Raw genomic sequence first — 19,754 nt, forward strand, 5'->3', positions numbered from 1 at the left:
CAAGAAGTCCCTTGTGGGATTTCTTTTGCGTAATCGCTTTTTATAAAATATATATAATTAATTAAATAGTAAATATTATCAGATTCGGGTAATATACCATAAAATTAAAGAAAAATGTAAGATGCAAGCGTTATCGGAACTGGCATAAAGGCTTGACATCCGAGGTTCGAGCAGTCGTTGCCCAGTTTAAGTCGTGCAAAGACTTTCCTCAGTACCAGGATAAAAGCTATAACGGTAAAACTTCCTTATCACCATCTGGTGAATATTTCATTTTCATTTTGTGACTGCAAGGTGGCACCAATGACAATGAGTAACTTTTAACCACTTGATTGGTAAGAAACGTTTCAGCCTCATAAGCTTGTTTGGACCATATGTGCAAGTTATACTGTGAGATGTTTGAAATCGCTCTGCGTAGATGACCACTTTTGCAAGGAAACAAAAACACAGTGATGCGGTTGTAGCGAGTTTATTGCAGCTTGTGGTGAATCAAAGGGAGATTGTGACATCATGAATCATTGTGACAAATCCATTACTGACGAGAAAGCATCGCAACATAAACACAAAGAGTAAGGAAAAATAATACGTGAGATTAACGCCTAATTTCGCCTACAAACTCATCTCAACTTTACACTTGTACTAGCCAGCAAAAGCATGGTAAACGATTGTTAAGAAAAAGACTTAATTTGTTAATTAGACATAGCAAAGAAACTCTTCCACCAGTGGTATATAATCTATGGGAAAATGTTTACAAAATTGAAAAGAATTAAGTTACAAATATCGTCATCTACACCAAAGCGGTGAAATTCTACAAGTAATGAGGCTATAATACTACGCGTAATATTAAACATGTTATTATACTATTTACAAGTTACGTACATAATGCAGGATAAAACGTCCGGGACCGCAAAAGCATCCCACTGTGGATCCAACTTAATCACACGATGTGAACGTCAGTGCATGGACAGTAACTAGCCGAGGACAAAATATCGACTGTAGACCGAATACTGTGAAGTTGGGGAAAGTGTTGGTTACAAACTTCAAAACTTCAGTCAGTCCAAATGGAACATATTGTAGTTTGTACAACAAATCCAGCATTCAATGATATACAAGTAATCTCGTAAAGATTTATCAGCAGATTTGGCAAAAATTTCTAATGGAAAATGTCTTAACATGACCAAATTTGCTAAATTCGACTTCATATTAATCTTAACTTATATCAGATATACACAGGATAATAACAAAAAACAAATGTAAAAATTGACTATAATCACTCAACAATGGCTAAATAGTGACAGTTTCCTTTGAAATTTTTTTTTGTTTCTTATGAGTAGCACTGAAATTTCCACACATGAACATTAAATTATAAATTAAGTATTTACTAAAACGATAATGAATTTTTACTTTACGTTTTACACCACTATGAAAATGCCATTACAGTGCACACACATTATACTACTTGTGTTCCTGCAACAAAAACTAATATGAAAAGCAATGCTTTTGTTACACCGGCAGCTATTCAAACAAGTTTCTTTTTACGTAAGCCGTAAATAAACCCATTAATACTATTTTGCTATGCATAGTTTGGTGGGGCGTTATTTTCAAAACTGTTAACTTTACTTCGGTAAAATTGCATGAAAATTTCTCTACTACATTATCTGTCGAAAACTATCTAAATTATGTTCAAGCTTTTGTCGGACACGATTGATTGATACAATCACATATGTCCAACCACTAACAACTTAGCCGCAGAGTTAGCACAGAAACAGAATAAAAAAAGTCAAGAAAGTTGCATTTGCTGCTCTATGTTGGTCTTTGGGGGATTGTAGGTCTCTGGCCGGGAGCAGGTCGCCTGTGACACAACAATCAACAATTGTTTAAATATGTTGGTAAAAATAATTTGTGTCAGTTGAAATTACCACGTGAAATATTTTAATATTTATATTTATTGTGAATAATTACGTCATACTGACAAAAATTCATAAGACTGCAAAAACAGGAAATCAATTCGGATTCTTCACCCAGTATATTCTACACCTCCGTATGTGTTCAAAGCGTTGGCATGACTACCAGGGTTTAACCAAGCCTTACCAACCACTGGGCAGTAACTATCATTAACTTAGGTATCACCGGTGTAGTGCAAAATATTAACCCCCGTTTGTGATGTAATAAATTCATTGTCTGATAAAGGATTTCACTCAACAGAAAAGGTGCACCTGCGCGCTTCGGTAGATTTGGTTATCATGCCCTAGGACAGGGGTGGCCAACCAGTCAGAGACTAAGAGCCTCACTTCTTACTGTGTTAACCGCAAAGAGCCACATCATACACATTATGATTTATGTTTCAGTTATATTGTTTCAGTTTCATCATCTTTATTCTGGGTCGAAATCTGATGTAATCAGTCATTATTTAGCAAATATCAATTGGACATTAGCCAGTAGAGATTACTTTTCTGTATTATTTATCTGCCTAAAATGGGTAAAATGTGCTCTCTTTCGGAGGTTCAATATGAACCAAAGAGCCGCGTAATACCGGGCAAAGAGCCGCATGCGGTTCGCGAGCCGCGGGTTGGCCAGGCCTGCCCTAGGACCTAGGTTCTCTTAGCATATTACTGTAGAAGACAAAGGTAATGAAAGTGAATAGGTTCTGTGAATGGTATTCAGTGGCTGAATAGTATATTACCATAATTTTTTCGAATGCGTGTATACTAGCAAACAAAATATCGTGTTCAGGTCACGGGTGTTGGTCTACTTCTCTCTGTAAATTCTACAGACTACTTGTGTATGGAGCTTATTGCGTTTTGAAAGAATAAATTTATTACGTCACAAAGGGTCAAAATTTATTACGTCACAAAGGGGTCAATATTTAGCAGGAGGTCACGACACCGGTACCAATCACAACCAGTTAACGGAGCTCCTAAAATCATTAATCATCAACTGACCTTGGGATGGAAGGGGCGGAACGGGTGGAGCCGGGTCGGTTGGGGATTGGTGGCGCCGCACTAGTGGGCATCAATGGAGGGGGGAGCGAGGGGGCTTGACTAGGAGGGGGTCCAGGGACATTCGACCGAGAGAAGGCTCCAGCCGGACGTGAAGGTGGACGCCTGGCAGGACTGCTGCTACGCACAGAGCTTTGAATAACAAAGGTAAAGTTATTCTAAATTGCTGGATCATGGCAACATCAAGATTACCAAAATCCTGACTTTGTTCAAACACTTAAACCCAATTAATTCAATAAAATGATAAAATGACTATGTATATATATATATACTGTACACAAAACAGAAAAGATAGCACAGTACAACAGCAGTCGCCTCTAAAACAAGTTGATAAAAATACAAAAAGCTGCACGATGCATTATTATTAATGCTTATATTTCAAGCGGTAAGTAATGTGATTAATCTTGAACCGCGTTTTTCAAGCTGAGTCTATCTGAACGCACACATGCCAATTCCTGGTCAGCCATATACGGGAAGCAACAGCAAAATATTGAATAAGTATACAACATAAATTTAAGTAATTTAAGGTATCAAAGCAAAATTTAATAGGTTTTTTTGATGCTTTTAAAAATCTTAAATATTCATTGAGACCTAATGTCACCCTGTTGGGTTGTCTGAATGATTCCTTTAATTTAAGTTCCCAAAGAGGTTCCCTTGATAATTTTATTTCTGTGCAACACGGGTGCCATATTATTGTCTGAGTGACTGGTTCCAGAAATCTAACTGAATAAATTTTATATTGTGGTTGTGGTAAAAGAGTTTGGTTGAATTTCATAAGTTCCTTCAGTTACAGGAAAGCGAAATCTAACTGCAAATAACTGAGCAGGTCTTTAGTACAAAAGTTAATTTATCAAGTCTAACACAGACACACACATATTTCAGTATTGCAAAAAAAGAATTTAACTTCAATAATATCACCTCGAAGGACAGCATATTATTTCATTCATATTTATTGAAAATTTATGCCAGTAGCGCACAATTTTTATGATGTTGGATTGCCAGAGATATGTGGCGTCCATACAAACTGTCTATACTAGTTAAGATATTAGAATCGGACCAATATATGACCACGTCCACATGACACTTATTTTTTATTAGAGACCCTTTAAAAGAGTATAGAAACTTTTCAAAAACTTGAGAAATTCTTGTTTTGAGCCAAATTCAGTGTTAAGAAACTTTCTTCATTTGTTATTTGCAGAGTCTGTTGTTTGTAGTGGTGGTTTTAAATGTGTCATATTTCAAAATGTATGATTATAATCAAAACTCGTTGTAAACTTTAATTCTATTATGTTTTAACTGAAAACAGTTAAGTTGGTGTTTGATCAGTGAACCTTGTTTAAAACATGTTTACGTCTTGATAAACTAAAACCATGCTAATGTAAAAACCTTTAACTACAAAATCCACAACTAAACTTAAGGCCAAGCTACTAGAAGCTCCAACCTCATTTTTTATATTTTATTGATATTTTTATGAGAATGAGTGCATGAAAGTGCTACATGACCATGTTTTTTTTTTTTTAATTCTTCTCAAAAATTTGTTGTCATTTCCATGCACAGGCCACTCGTTCAAGACACAACTTTAAAAGTAATAAAACTAAAAAAATAAATAAAACTAAATAGATTCAATTAAGATGGCCATGCATCTTAATCTGGGCCATTGTGACATCACAATCATAAAGTGCCCACTGGCAAAGTAAAACAAACTCAGATCAAAGAACTCACGATGATTGCCAATGGTCCTGGTAATAATGCCTGTCGCTGTAAGGTCATAAAACAAGTAGAACAACATTGATTTTCCCATTAAAACTAGAGATGCACCATATTAACAAAAATTTGATTTTTGTAAAAATTTAAAGACTGTGGCTTCAGGTTTGTGTGAATTCAGTTATTGTGCTTGAGCCAAGCCAGTGATGAGTTGAAAGATGAACCAAAACCTGTCATACTATTTATTGACAAATTCAAGAAACTGCAAGAATTTTCAATTATATGGGAAGAATGGGATAATTGAATTTATTAGGAGCAGAGAGTTGGGAACTGCAAGTTATTCAAAGAATTAATACAAGAATCAAGAAATTAGAATTTTATTTAGAAAAGGTTTTGAGTTTATAACTCACTTAACTGATTTTCAACGTGATAAAAGTAAACCATAAACTCAAAACGTCTGCTAAACAAAATGATTTTTAATGTAGTTTCTCGGCTAGCTTGTAATTATTCTTAGAATTGAATTTCTATTTTGTCATGTTTTTTTTTCGATTGCAAAAAGGGTATTTGCTGGAATCTGTCAGTAAGATTTGCATCCGTGAAGACAACAAAAACGGTTGATGTCTTGTAATATTTAGATTCGTGTTTGATTCAACCCATCACTAGTTAAAAAATATTTGCCTAGCCTTGATAAAAACAACACCAAGTCTGTATAACGAGTTAATAGTTACTGTAAGTTAATTAGTAATTACAAGACCAATATTGATAAAGTAATCAACTAATCATCCATAACTTGCTTAAACGTTAAATGGTGGCGAAGACATAACAATAGAATTGTTACTTTTATAGTTGTTCAGAATAGAAACTCCAGACCAGCTTCTAAGCCACTTGTTACAATGGAGTTCAATAGAAAAACCACCAGCTGCGTGTTTCAGCCGCACTTGGTTAAGTTTGCAAGGCAGGTTATAAAATGTGGGAATCCTATACTTAACAGGCGCACGTCATGCAGTTAGTTGGATATGTGTGTAATATAACCTTGGTTTGTTATTGTTTTTCATACTACTCCACCGCTTAACTGACTCCCTATGGGATGAAGCCATAGGTCTTGAGCCAGGCACAGTCAAACCGTTTTCTTCAAGAAGGTTTTCGGCGCTTGACGAACGAACCATTGGCAGGTGCCTGTCATTTATCAAAATTTTAAAGCAATTCTTAAACTTTCTTAATCAGGACAAATATTCGTCCACTGAGTAAGGCCTCAAGCCATTCCTCTATAATGAAGTTGTGTGGGACAATGACATACTGATATTTAAATAGAAAAACGAATAAAAAGAATACTAAAAACTTTAGTATTCACTCTACTCCCATCAAACTATTATGATCTACATGGCATAAAACAAGGATAAGGGGATAAAGAAGACAACAAGAAACTCGTTTCAGTCAAGATAGAATGTAAGAATATAACATAACAGAATTTGAGAAGCACTGATGTCATTTAGTCACGAAAGACCTAATCCGGTAATACCTCGCCAGCATGTTACAGAATGCGAGGCAGTACGTAATAATTCAGTTAAACGTATGACCTTCGAACAACCATCTCATAACACTCCACCTATCCATCAACAACCAAATGCTTACCTGGGAGGTCTGTTCGCAGAGAGACTTGAAGAGGTACCGTTAGGTACGTGAGTTGGCGAGGATTCCTCGTGGATCCACGAGTTATCGACCGGTGGTGGCAGTGACGCGTGGACAGTCTGCACAATTGTAAGCATGTTTTAAGCTAAAGTTTGATGAATTAATGAAAGTGTTGGTCTGTTCAAAAGGGGCTTCACAGATCCGGTATTGCAGTATCATGCAAAATATAACCTTTGTGTTGATTTCAGACATTGCTTTTAGAGCATCTTTGAGGCTGTGGTACATGGTCAACATCGTGTTTCGACGTTCTGCCTCGTCTGCAGATTCTTCCATCAAATCCGTCTAAAAAAATATCAAATACAATTATAATTTGCGAGAAATGTCACACGTTCGACCATGTTTTAGATGTGATTTAGATTCATTTTGTGGAAACGTTAAGAGTTTTTCAGTATGAGCAACTATAAAAAATTTATTTACTCCATTTCCAGTTGAGTAAAGATGAGCAAGAACTTCTGTTTTGATGAATTCTTTTGTCTGCAAATAAGTCCTGGAGTTAATTGATTGAAACTTATGTGAATAATACTTTTGAAAAAAAAAGAATAATAGAATTTTAAGGTACAGATTAATCTAAGCTAACTATTTTTCAGAATAAGAAACAACTGAATACTTTGCTAATTACATCAAACATCGTAAAATCTAAAATCAAACTTTTTTAAGCTTGGAACAAAGCTTGGAACATCAGAATAAAACAATATTTTTAGCAAGGCAGGACACATTGGTACCTCGTTTATCATGATAGTCATGATTATCTTGGGAATGAGATCGCGAATGGTTTTGTTGACGATAGCCATGTAGCTGTCAACAAGGTTTCGAATCGTTTCAACTTGTCTCTCAAGTTGAGGATCAAGGGATGCGGCTGGACTGCCGCTGCTTTCTCCATCCTGTTGTATAAACAAACAAAGTTTGTTACAATCAATTAATTTAGTCTTTTGTATAAATTTACACCGGCATGGCTTTACAGTATGGCTAATTACGACTCCACTTGTATGATTCTTGTGGTTAAGGTCTATGCCAATAATAATCTTATCAAAAATATCTTTCTTCTTTTGCATCTCCTAAAATGCACTATTGGGTTTGGTCTTCGACAAAATATGAAAGGTATTTTCATATAACATAGCCAGCAGCCACTAATACAAATATATGATAATACAATGTAAGGTGTAAGATATTCGTTTTCAAGCATTTGGCAAATGGAAAGTCATACAAAGTAAGTAACAAAATCTAGGAGTGTTATGTTACAGAAAACTGTTCTATGACAACACATAAGTCAATGTGTATTAGTACAAAGTAGAAGAAACACCAACCACCGCTCATTTCACCTCCGTTATTATAAGGTTGATATTAAAAAAATATTAGATACACCAGGTACTAAAATTGAAATTTAAAAAAAAAAAACAGTTTAACAAAAGTTGACATGATAAAACACAATCAAAAATCTATTTGATTTTAAACATAAAATAAGTCAAAATAAACACGAAGTGATTGCAGGGGTTAAATTCATGCAGATGGCAGCAAAATTACCCGTCTTTCTTTCTGCAACATTCAACATCATTGTCATGCAACAAAACATAATCATTTAGATCAATGTATTTATATAATGTCACTGTGTTACTGCTTTTACACAAAAATTATTGTTCTTTAAGTTGATTGTTGAAAATTTCAACAACCAACTTAAATTGATTGAAACAAACTTGAATTGACAATTAGCACTAGCAATAGCAACTCGAATTAGCATATTGAAATTAGCATTATTCTGACTTATTTTAAAAATTTAATTGTGTCTTCATTTTATCAATTGATAAATTTGAACAATAAACCAAATAAAATTTGCAGCAATCAACGGCAGACCCTATTAATTGAAAACTAAATAGCACTTCATAGCACTCCAGGTCAACGTCATTCTACACTACAAGTCCACAACTTCCATGAACAATTTCACTGTTATGAAACATGCCGTTGCACTTGGACGGAATCAAATGTCAACCATAAATTATTTTCAAAACCTTTGCAATGTTTACAAAATCAAAAGTTTTATTATTAGGGCTTTTATTACTTTAAATCAATTCACAGCACAAACTAAGGATAAACGAAACCACAGAATTCTCACAAACCTTAATCTCGGAAGTTCGCTCAGGATAGACACCAGCGCGTAGGAATGAAGCTTTCCAGCTATCAACAACGTCCTGTGTCTCCGCTGACAACTCTAGTTGCCTTAAAAATGTTTCATTTGGCCATGAATAGCATCACTACTTGTGCAAGGGACACAGTATGCTAACAAGTCTGACATGCTAACATTTGCTGATACAAAAACCATATTCTACGTTTGTACACATTTGCAAATACATTGCATTTTGTAAATAAGTGAATGCTTTTTAGGTATGTAGTTGAAAGGCATTGAATAGTATGAAACATGTTAGCTTAACATCAACTTTAATCACATTCATCAATCATTGATTAAAAATTAGATGTAAACATTTTTATTTTCATTATATCTTTCAAACTGAACTATTGTGCTAATGCTATGTGTGTAACGTAAAACTTTCCGGTAGTTATTATACCGTACTGCTCACTACATAAATGTACACTGCTGTACAACCCTGTACAAATTATTATTCACCAACAACACAGCTGGGAATGTAACTCATTAGTCATAAGCTTATTATAACTGTGTTACATTTCAATTGGAAAACTTACCGGTAGTCTTTATAAACATTCCTTTGTTCTGTGCTGTAAAGTGCAAATCCAAACTTGCTCGACATGAAACCTTTTTCCATGTCGCGAAGCCGAATATTCTCCAAAGACAAGATAAACTTTTTGTCTTTTTCCTGCAAAGTTTAATTATTATATCATTAGACACACGACAAAGAATCTATTCAATGCGCAGAAAACAAAAGCAAATGAAAAGGTTTTATTTTCAAACAAAAACCTTAAAATGAATTGAGTTATAAGGTTCAACAGGTTGGGTGATTTATTGAAATTTTATAAACAAAAATAATCATCAATATACTTCAAATCAATAAATTTAATTCTTTTTTTGAAGACGGTGCATGTGATACTATACACCAGTTTTCATGAAAACAGAAATTCAACCCAGAAATCATGTTCCCAAACGACTAACTTTTAAATTGTCTATAACACTTAGTGTGCGTTTCACATACTGGATTGATTAAGAAAGAGACCTGGCAATATTTTCATGTTGCAAAGAATACCTGTCATTATTCACTATAATTGAAACTAATGGTGTAGTCAATTAGAAACGTTTTCAAGAAGCTGACATTGAAAGAGTTTCACAATGATACCGGCATTTGTAGATTGCAGTTAAGTAGGTTTGTATTAAAAACCATATTTTCACCTCATCGTCCTTAAACCAAGTCAATTGTTCTGCACTCAGTGCAAACCAAAATTCCTTTGAGCTCCCTTTAATGAAACTGACATTGTGCAGATTGAGCCAGCCTTTTCTGATCACCTGCACATGAAAAATAACTTTCAGAAAGAAACAAAATATAGTTTACTCTAGGCACAAAATCGGTTGTCTTGTTCACTTATTCAAGCAATATGAAAGGTTAAATGACGCGAGTTACATCAGAAGTGCAAGATTTTATCTTTCAATATTTGATATTGGCTTGTGTGAGAAAATTAGACCTTGAACTTGAATTAAATAAAAAAATAAGAATAGTATAAGTAACTATTTTACTACGTAAGTTATATTTACAATCAACAAACTTCACACAATGATGTTAAGTTGTAGGTTAAACTCTTACAGTCTATTTAGTTAAATGCTATCAGTACTGAAATTAAATGGTAAAAGCAGAAAAAAAACACTATTAGAATTTGTGAAAGACACCAGTTGGCATTAAAAGTCAATTGAAAAATTGCTAATTTTGAAGAACGTATCTTAATTTTGGATGTCATCTGATGCAAAAAAAGTGGTAAAGGAATGCAAAAATACATGCACTTTGGCTTAAACCTTGATGCAGAAATTAGAACTACGAACTATGAAGAATGAACTACATGATGTACACATTGATGGTGAAAGAATGAGTGAGTGTTAGATGTGATACTAATTTGGTTAAAGGTTTCATAGGATGTATTGCAAGTTTGCAACTAATAGCTAATAATAATATACTGTAGTAACTAGTAACAAAAAGCGTTTATAACCCAAACTCTTTGAGCACTAACATACTTCAATAAAATAGTATAAACAAAGCAATATTATAGCTTGGTAATCTGTTAACTTAATTATCAGACTGGGACAGCTTTTGTGTTTCAAACCAATTTGAAGGAACTACACTAAAAGACATACACATGCCAATGTTGCCACTCTATGGTTAGTAAACTTTGGCCTGATTTTGGCTTTAAATGACTACTTAATAATTTAAATCAACAAAGTTTAATTCAACAGATCAATCCAGAAAGTAGGTAGTTTGAAATTGTATTGACAACAATGACAAGTGAGAGTTTGTTAAGTCAAAGCTGAACGGACCCAGTAAATTACTTCTTGCCAATAAAATTCTTTATAATTTGACACCCATTGCATTTGCGCTAATTTTAGGAGTTTACTCAGAATCTACAGCACTATGGGTTGAACCACAACCTACAAATTTAGCAAAATTCTGGAACGTTTACTGTATGAGAAAAGCGCTAACAAACAAAACTATAATACTAAGTTAAAGCTAAAACAACGATCTAAACTAATTTTAGGAAACATGCAATGCAAACTACAGATACAATATACACAAAATTTAGTCATGACAAAACTTCTGTTTGAACAATAATCACGAATACCATGCATTGTGAGTGCACAATTATTAGAGCTATGCAACTCAAGCACATCATAGCTGCTCTTACCATGTCCTGTGTAACGTGGTGACAGTATAAACAAATAAAAAGAAGTTACTATATGAGGCCAAAGTTAGCTATCAGAAACATACAAACTGCACTTAGTATACAGGGTACAGGTTTGTTATTATCAGCTGCTTGCCTTACTACCTGCTATTAGTTCATTGATGGGAATAGAGTTGTGTCAATATAGCAATGACCCATTATTAGATACACGATTAAAAAGAGTGGACAACCCTGACAAGCACTGAATGCATTGGACAGTATCTAAAGGTAAGATCTTTCATGCAAAAAGTCTTACAAAAGTACCGTAATGCGGTTTGTATTGCATAAACATAACAGTTGCATTGGCAAAACACTGTATAAGACTAATACCTACATAATCGTTAATTGAATGTGTATTGGTTAATACATGCGACATGACTTCAGGAATGAGGTTCTCTTATGTTTGTTCAACATTAAAAATATGCTCTAAGGTTAGTATAATGCTATGACGAAATAATAAAAAAATGGTATTGGGACACAAGGGCAGGACCACCTTGGGAAAATTCATTGCAAATACAGTGTCGTAAAACACACATGAAACCAGCCAATATATGCATATAAAGACATGAGTAACCTAAAGGTGAGAAAGCACTTTGCAGCAATGATTTCTTGTCAGGTAGGATATAATATAGGTGACTAAATGAAACTATAATGACGAAAATTGAAAAAATTTTTCATTTTCTACTATTAGTCTGTTGCTTTTTGACAATAAAGCAAAGTTACCTGATTTCCGACAGATTTTTTCTTGGTTCCTCTATCCACACCTTTCTGTGATGCACTGTAAAGAAAAAAATTATTATTGCATGTGTTGATGCAAAATTGACTTGCCATAGAGCACATGCAGATTACATTTCGCAAAGCAACAAATATATATGAAAAACCATGCAACGACAAATTTTCAAAGAAGTTTTAAAATTTTTTGGACTGAGCGCTAATGATGGAAATATGACGAGTTTTTGGCAGTCACTAATCACAGACCATAACAATTTTCATTTAAAGAATAATCATGAAGATATTTGCTGTTAACATGATTGTGACCTAGCACTGCAAACACCATTCTTATCACTGTTGTCAGTATAAAATTCTCATCAAACCCATTTTAAACAAGCATAGTCTGTATGATACATGTATCACTAAAAAGGGGTTACAGTACTACAGTGCAACACTATCTAGACCAAAGTAAAAAACAAGCATTTTACCATAGGGAACATTTCAAAACTTACAAGCTTCTGCAAAAAGAGAAGATTTAAGAGCAATAAAACTGGTTTATAAGGTGGAGTCAGACAGCAAGTAAATGTTACACAAGGGGTATGGCTGTTGGTAATCTTCACATATCACAACCAATGAAAAATCACAAGGCAAAACTATGGCGCTTCTTAAATTATAACTTTACATCAACGGCATTATAACGATTGTAATCTTGTTGTGGAATTGTATTTGTGTTTTATAAACTCCATTTACCGTCATGATTAATTACCAGTGGCTTAGAACGATGACATTCTGATGGTGAATGAAAAATAACATTATTGCATTTATTTTTGCAAAAATGAAATGTGAAATTCGAATGACAAATTATGCCATGTTACGAAATTACCATGCTCAGTTGTTTCCTTGTGGAAGAGACATTAAAAATACAGAACATAGTTACATTCTGGCAAATTATTTGAAAACTTGACGAACTGGTTGGAGGTTAGCTCGGTATTTCAAGCAGTATCAGCAATATAATGAGATAACAGACATTATTGAAAGTGATGCTTAGCAACCCATAAGCTTCAAAGTAAAGAATGTTGCGCATGCAAACCCATTTCAAAACTGAATTAAGACCAAGTAAAAAAACTGTACTTTGCAAAACCAATAAAGTCCTCGTGGTTAGTGTTAATGTATGCCAGTTCACATTCCATCAATAGATTGACCTTGAAAGAAATGGGGTATATATGACAATAACACAACAAATACATATCACAACAACATGAGAATCAATTGGTTGACGTTCCACCATGGTAGTTTTTTGGTTTCATTAATTTCTCAAGAAATGACGCAATTTTTCATCGTGGGCGCCTTTACATAGCACAAAAATTACTTGCCAATTTCGAAATTGATCCTCATGCTCATATACGATGAACAGAAGAGCTTTGCCAGAGACCAGCTGTGTTGCAAAACAAGATTAGTTAATTAAAAGTATGGAGTAAACGTTCGGATCAATAGAACGCCAACGCTATGTGCAACAGCAAAGATGCTTCACTGTGAATTACTTTTGGTCTCTGTTTTGGACGATATGCAACAGTAGTCAGCGGCAATGCAGCTTCTGTTCGTTTTCATTCTACTAACTTACTTAGCAAAGCCTATGAAGTCGTCATGATTGGTATTAATATACGATAATTCAAAGCTGATCAGGCTACTGACCTATCGAGACAAACAGCTTGGTTTAAAATTGGTAAACATTAAGACCTGATTGACAATGAGTCAGGTTACACCACACAAATTATACATTGGGTAATTGAGCCTTCACTTACTGATATATTGTTTAAGCGGAGATTGTGAATACAAAGTTAAGAAGGAATATTGTATCCTAGCACAGAATATGCAAATTTTTTTATGGTAATAAGCAAAGTTCCAGGCGAGTATCAAATAACTTTAGAAGAACATTTCAAACCTGCTGCTTGGTCTTTGATTCTCTCTCACGAACATGAGTGCTAACCACTCGGTCTGTTTCATCCCTAAGCATGGGGTAGCGACTCATCTGAAAATGTATTGGAAGTGTAAAAATCACATTTAGTATGTACTCAGGTAGGTGGTCGGTCAATTTAACCTAGGACGATTAAATCCATAAAAATACAACCGACAGACGGTTGACCCAGTACATTTCAACCCAAGGTTTACGCAACCGACTGACATTGGTTGAGTAGTTCTTAGCTTAGTCACTCTGGGTTTAACCATCTTAGGATAAATCAACCTGGAACCGTACAGTTAATCGGTCCAGTGCTGCTGTAAATTTCATGGTGGTATTATTGTGAAAAAATTACAAAAATAATCTTAATACTATTATGAGAAAACAACAAAAAAGAAAAAATGCTCGATACATCTGAAACACACGAAATTAAAATAGTTAATTTGCTAAACATAAGAAACAAAACTTTTTAAGACATGTAACCTAAAAGATTATTTTGCAAGGCATGGCTTACTTTTTCACTACACTTGCGCAGGACGTTCATCAGTTCTGTGCTTACCATGTCAACACATTTTATAGCAGGTGCCTAATAATTAAAGTACTTTGTCACAAAATTGTTTACTTACATAATACTGATATGTTTGCCACATACTTACGCAAAAATCAAACCAATCTATTGTTAAACATAATTCTATTAACCTAAATTAAAACATCCCAAATGCATAGCAAATATAAATATAAACAAGAATTTTCAGACTGGACCGTACCTTTAACTTTTTTATCTGGCTTTTTACGATTTCCTCGAATGCAGTGTCAGGTGTAAAGAGGCCGGTACGAATGGCGTGAATGTTCTGAATGACGACAGAAATTTCTTTTCTGAGACTTTGCTCATCGAATTCCATCTAAAACATAATAATTCATCGCATTAAATCACATTTTCATTAAAAGATGCACAACACTAATAAAGAAATTATGGTTTTGCTAAAACGATATTAAGAATAAATTCTAACCTGGAGTCAGCCAGACACATACAAAGCAAAAGGCACCAAAAAAATCTACCTGTCATTTGAGGAAGTAAAGTAAGCCAATTGAAAGTGCCATAAGCTCATTATGACTGCAGTTGTACTTATGTTCGAGCATGCGCATAGCGCAACAAGCCTATGTGCTATGAAATGATTCTGGTTTCTCTGAACACTTTTACTAAGTACTAATGAGACAGTGATTAAGCAAACTGGTCACTTGACAAGCAATCTAAGTCTTTTTGTATCTAATGTTGATATTGTTAAGGTCAGTGTAGATTTTTGAAAAGTTTTAAAGATGTCAGGATGCTGTAATGATCAAAAGAGAATGCTGAAACTGCCAAACTCGTATGCACGCTGCAAACACTGGACAAAATGAAAACATGTAAGCCGGTTGACATGCCAAACTCTCTTGCTCAAAGTGAGTCTTACTCTCTCTTACTTAAACAAACCTCTTTCCTCTCTGATGAGCTCACACCCTCACCGACTATGCTTTCTAAAAACCTCGGTGTTGTCTAAACAATTGTCAAATAAGTAAACCATTGATCTTAACATTTAGCTTCATCAAAAGTGTACACGAAAAATAAATCTGCTTACAGAACAGTATGGTACGTCATTTACCTTTACTAGTTCATATGGGAATCTTTCGTGGAAAATTCGATTGATTTTTGCCCCTCCTGATAGTTCTAGAGTGTCAATAGAAGCACCGGTGCCCTCAATGAGTTGTTCAAATGAGACGTTAAAGGCTTGGATCATCCTAATAATTAGATTTCGCTTAAAAACAAGATTTTGCGTTGTATCAAGGTATAACAAAGTAACTTTAATTATCTCTCCAATCTTCTAAGGTACAGTCAGCAGGTAGGTGGAGCGAACGTAAAAAATTACAAGAGTGCTACCATTTTGTGCTCATTTCAAAGACTTGGTAGATTTTTACGAGTAATAACTACTAACTACATCCTTGCCCAACAGCGGGTATAACATGTATTATTATTTAAGGCACGTACTGCAACATGGCTTTTGTTTTCCTGCCAGGATCATCAGGTTTGTAATTCTTGTATTCTTCCACTTCCTTTTCCATGTCCATCATCTGCTTTTGCAGCTTGCTTTGAAGTGTGGGCAGAGTGTCTTTGATGTGGTTTGTGAGTTGCTGAAATCAAAAATCATGCCGTCACCAATTAAGTTATAGTTTATATAGGTTAATTGACAAATAACTTAGATTCATGACAAATTATGGTTGTGGTGCAATTTTCTATGGATAAAATAACACAATGTACAAAATGAGGAAGAAAAATGTGTTGTTTATGTCTAGCTGGAGCCATGCTGCAAATATGCACAGTCAAACTTTATGTTGTAAAAACTGCTGTTCAGTTACAACAACAAGAAACCCAATATAATAACAGTACATAACAAACAGAAAGAGTCAAAAAATCAAGGATGAATAGAACCAAGAAGCTGGCTTGATACATTAAGCAAATAAGTATACAGCAGAAAAATTGTGAACAAAATCTCCCCACTTTTGTGGTAACAAACCAACTCCAATAATCTCATGCTTACTTGATTAAGAACTTTTTGAAGGTGCGGAGTGCCGAGTTTTTCAGCCATGTGCCGATATGAAGGGTGGCTGAGAAAGAATCGCTTTTCTGCACCTAGTGCTGCTCTGATGTCTTTGCGACCATCAATGTCTTTCTGACTCCTGTTCACCACACCGATGTAGCCTAAAAAAAGCAAAGGACTCATTTGCTGTGCACTTGGAGTCATATACAACCACGCACAGGTCTTTACAAGGTTTGACTTTGGCAACCGCTAAGAAATTTCAAAAGACAACAACTTTTTTAGCTGCAAGTTTTTAGCTGTAGTTGCAGAAGTAGGAATTTAAAGAGAGCACTGGAAGAACCAAAAAAACCGCTTCAAACTCCAAAAACACTGTGAATATAAAATAAAAATGCATAGCAAATCTCATAGCAATGGATTGTAACTAAACCTCTTCTCAGTGGAAGCAGCTTGTTCTCTAAAATTTGTTTTGCATCGGTTCCTTCGTCCATTAAGTCCAGTTTTGTAATAACACCGATAGTACGCACACCTATGGGAAGCATATTTGTAATGTTTGGGCAATAAAAGCAATAATCCACCAACGCTCATGTTATAAACATATAATTTTACACATTTATGCTCTTCTACCTTGTGGGTCAACTTCTTTTGCCATTTTCAATGCATCAGAATTTGCTAAATCGGCATTTGCAGGTGACACAGCTAAAATCAAACAGTTTTCTTTGGTCACAAATTGTAAAATCATTTCTCTAATTTGTGCCTCAATGTCCACCGGTTGATCTCCGACAGCAACTTTTGTCATTCCAGGCAGATCGACAAGGGTCAGGTTTAACACTGTGTACAAAAACAACATGAGATGACACTGGCTGGGTTTACGTGTTGCAGGATTCTGTGCAAATCTTCCATTACATTTCTCAGACAAAACAACAGCTTGGATATTCACAATTGTCACATGTGACCTACCATGTGGGGAATGTACCCTTAAGTTAATAGGAATCGGGCTTATTCCTTTGTTTGATCCAGTCATTCGATCTGTTTCTTCTTCAATTTCTTTGCGAATTTCATTGAAGTCTGTAAACTTTTTCCCTTTGCAGTGTAAGAATTCACCCCATTCTGCAAATCAGAGATTATGGATAACGTGGCTGTCAAAAAATCCCACTCGAATAAATCACATAATGATCTTCGCTCGCAAGTTTCAACTATGCTGACAAGCTTATATACACAAAAAGAAAACACATAAACTTACCTCCAGTTTTGGAAGTCATAAGTTGGAGCACGAGGGGTCTTCTTGTCACAATTCCGGAGCCTCGTGGCAAGAAATCCCTGAAAATAAATGGGTGTAAGATGTTGAACATTTCTTACAGGACTTAGGCACGCAAACTAAAACCAGCCAATTTTTAGAAGTGCTGTAACAAATGTGGTGGCTAAAGGCAAATTTACTTTCTATCAGCAAAGAACATATTAAAAGCTGAGCAGCATGACAAAAAAAACTACAAAATAACATTAAGCCCAAGAGGGCGAAATGAAGCCAATCAATAAATTAAAACTATCAAGTGGGTGCTCTTGCGAAGCTAACCAAAGTCTACTTGTAAGGACAAAATATTTCACTCACATGAAAACAAACAACTCAACAAAAACGAGTAGTGCCAAAACAGGAAAATGGGCAAAAACAAATTTATCTGCAGAAACGCTTTCATTGAATTTAATTATATATTAAAGTAATACATAAAAAATATATGACGTAAGTGCAAAGCATATGACAAGTAAAACAAACTGAATGGGGACCTTTGTATAAGCATAACTACACAAATAGAGTAATATTACTATTCCACTGTGAGTAAAGAAACAGAACACAAACTGAGTAAAACTTAAGGTAGTGAATGTAATGTAAGCCGTACTTTCCAACAAAATTTTCCAGTACACTACTCTTCCCGGCACTTTGACCACCGACCACAGCAATTTGCGGCAAATCAATGTTCAGTTGTTGACCTGAATGATAGCAATGATAAAATGTATAACATATCTTCTTGTATCATTTAAGGCATATTGTTTAAAGACATTATATATAATAGATATCTTTACCACCAACTCGTAAATTATTCAATTTTAAACCATACACCAGTTAAATATGAATTCGAACTAGGCACAAAATAGCAAGGAAATACAGGCAGCTTTAAATATTTTTAGTTACCTGTATGAGAGAATGCATCTTGCAGATGATTAACCAGAGGAATCAGTTGTTCCATTCCAATATTCGTCGTCATTTTGAATATGGAATGGCCACCTTGTTCCACTACAGAATGTCTTACTTATGAATAAAAGTAATTTAAATACAATGTCGATGTATATAACTTTTATATATATCAAAAACTCTGTAGTTTTCTGTAACAAAATTAAGAAATTATTGCTTACATGTCTGTGTTTAGCATCACATGTTCACAAAAATCTTTAAATCCTGTCAATAACATTCAGCCCACCAAAAGAAACACATGAACACCAGTTTAATAATGTAATGCGGTAACAAAACAGCCCTGTGACAACGTTTAAATCAAGCCTTAGCCATTAAATCATTGCTTGTATGAATTACACTATTTTTCTAAGCCGCATGTCATTGATTGGCTTGTGAAAGGACAAGTAAAAGTTCTATAACCCTAGCTTCGGTATCCAGTTATGTTTCCGTTGTCAGCGTTTTACAGAAAACACTGATTTCGATTTCAGCCACTACTTGATTTAATGTTGTTCTGGTAGTGTGCTGAAGTCGCCAATGTGTCATTTGAGTACAATAATCAGTTGCAGGCCATCACCACTTTATCTGCAATGTGTTAATCAATCCTTGCTGCTGTTCAACAGTCTTTCTTTGTAAGAAATTTTCAAAGTTGCGCAAGACAAAATGAAAACACAGCTACAAAAAAATTTAATGCTAGTTTAAAAATTTGGGGTCAAGATTAAAATGTGCAAAAAGGTTTTCAAAACTGAGGATAACAATTATGTATGTCACAATACTATGTCTTTCAAACTGTGAGAGCGACTTATAAAAACAAAAAACATGGAATTGTTGCCGAGTTACCGGTATGGAAAGCTTGTATTTTAGCAAAGGGAGATTTATCCCAAAAATATTAAAATCCACATTTTACACCAAGCTAATATTAAAACTCTAATTAATTATTTTCTGCCACTGTCAATTCCTGCTTCAATAAATGGAGACGGTTCAAAAACCGTTGGCTTTGCCTTTCTTATCCGCCATAG

General features: G+C 34.7%; 1 protein-coding gene across 7 annotated transcripts; it reads right to left on the reverse strand.

Moving 5' to 3' along the window:
* Positions 1-450: 450 nt before the first annotated feature.
* On the reverse strand, positions 451-18,886 carry LOC143468156 (dynamin-1-like). 7 transcript variants are annotated; one of them, XM_076965169.1, is made up of 26 exons: positions 18,700-18,886; positions 18,407-18,497; positions 17,755-17,831; positions 17,472-17,621; positions 17,139-17,342; positions 16,942-17,040; positions 16,515-16,675; positions 15,965-16,107; positions 15,582-15,717; positions 14,709-14,843; positions 14,456-14,527; positions 13,927-14,013; positions 13,116-13,186; positions 11,997-12,051; positions 9,742-9,855; positions 9,084-9,214; positions 8,501-8,600; positions 7,911-7,922; positions 7,112-7,270; positions 6,807-6,863; positions 6,561-6,671; positions 6,333-6,448; positions 5,733-5,876; positions 4,719-4,754; positions 2,940-3,128; positions 451-1,849 (listed from the first exon to the last, which is right to left on the reverse strand). In XM_076965169.1, exons 1-26 carry the CDS (start codon positions 18,770-18,772, stop codon positions 1,801-1,803), a joined length of 2,772 nt encoding a protein of 923 aa, XP_076821284.1. In that variant the 5' UTR covers positions 18,773-18,886; the 3' UTR covers positions 451-1,800. The 7 variants fall into 7 exon arrangements, with proteins under 7 accessions (XP_076821284.1, XP_076821286.1, XP_076821287.1 ...); XM_076965171.1 differs by lacking the exon at positions 13,116-13,186 and adding an exon at positions 13,606-13,676; XM_076965172.1 differs by lacking the exon at positions 7,911-7,922.
* Between the last annotated feature and the right edge of the window lie 868 nt (positions 18,887-19,754).

This window comes from Clavelina lepadiformis, chromosome 8, assembly GCF_947623445.1.
Source record: "Clavelina lepadiformis chromosome 8, kaClaLepa1.1, whole genome shotgun sequence".
NCBI classification, from domain to species: Eukaryota; Metazoa; Chordata; class Ascidiacea; order Aplousobranchia; family Clavelinidae; genus Clavelina; species Clavelina lepadiformis.

Coding starts and splice junctions, on each gene's coding strand:
- LOC143468156 (XM_076965169.1), bottom strand. CDS start 18,772: ATGACGACGAATATTGGAATGGAACAACTGATTCCTCTGGTTAATCAT. Junction 18,498..18,699: donor AGATGCATTCTCTCATACAG/GTAACTAAAAAT, acceptor GCTATCATTCAG/GTCAACAACTGAACATTGAT. Junction 17,832..18,406: donor CTGGAAAATTTTGTTGGAAA/GTACGGCTTACA, acceptor ATTTATTTTCAG/GGATTTCTTGCCACGAGGCT.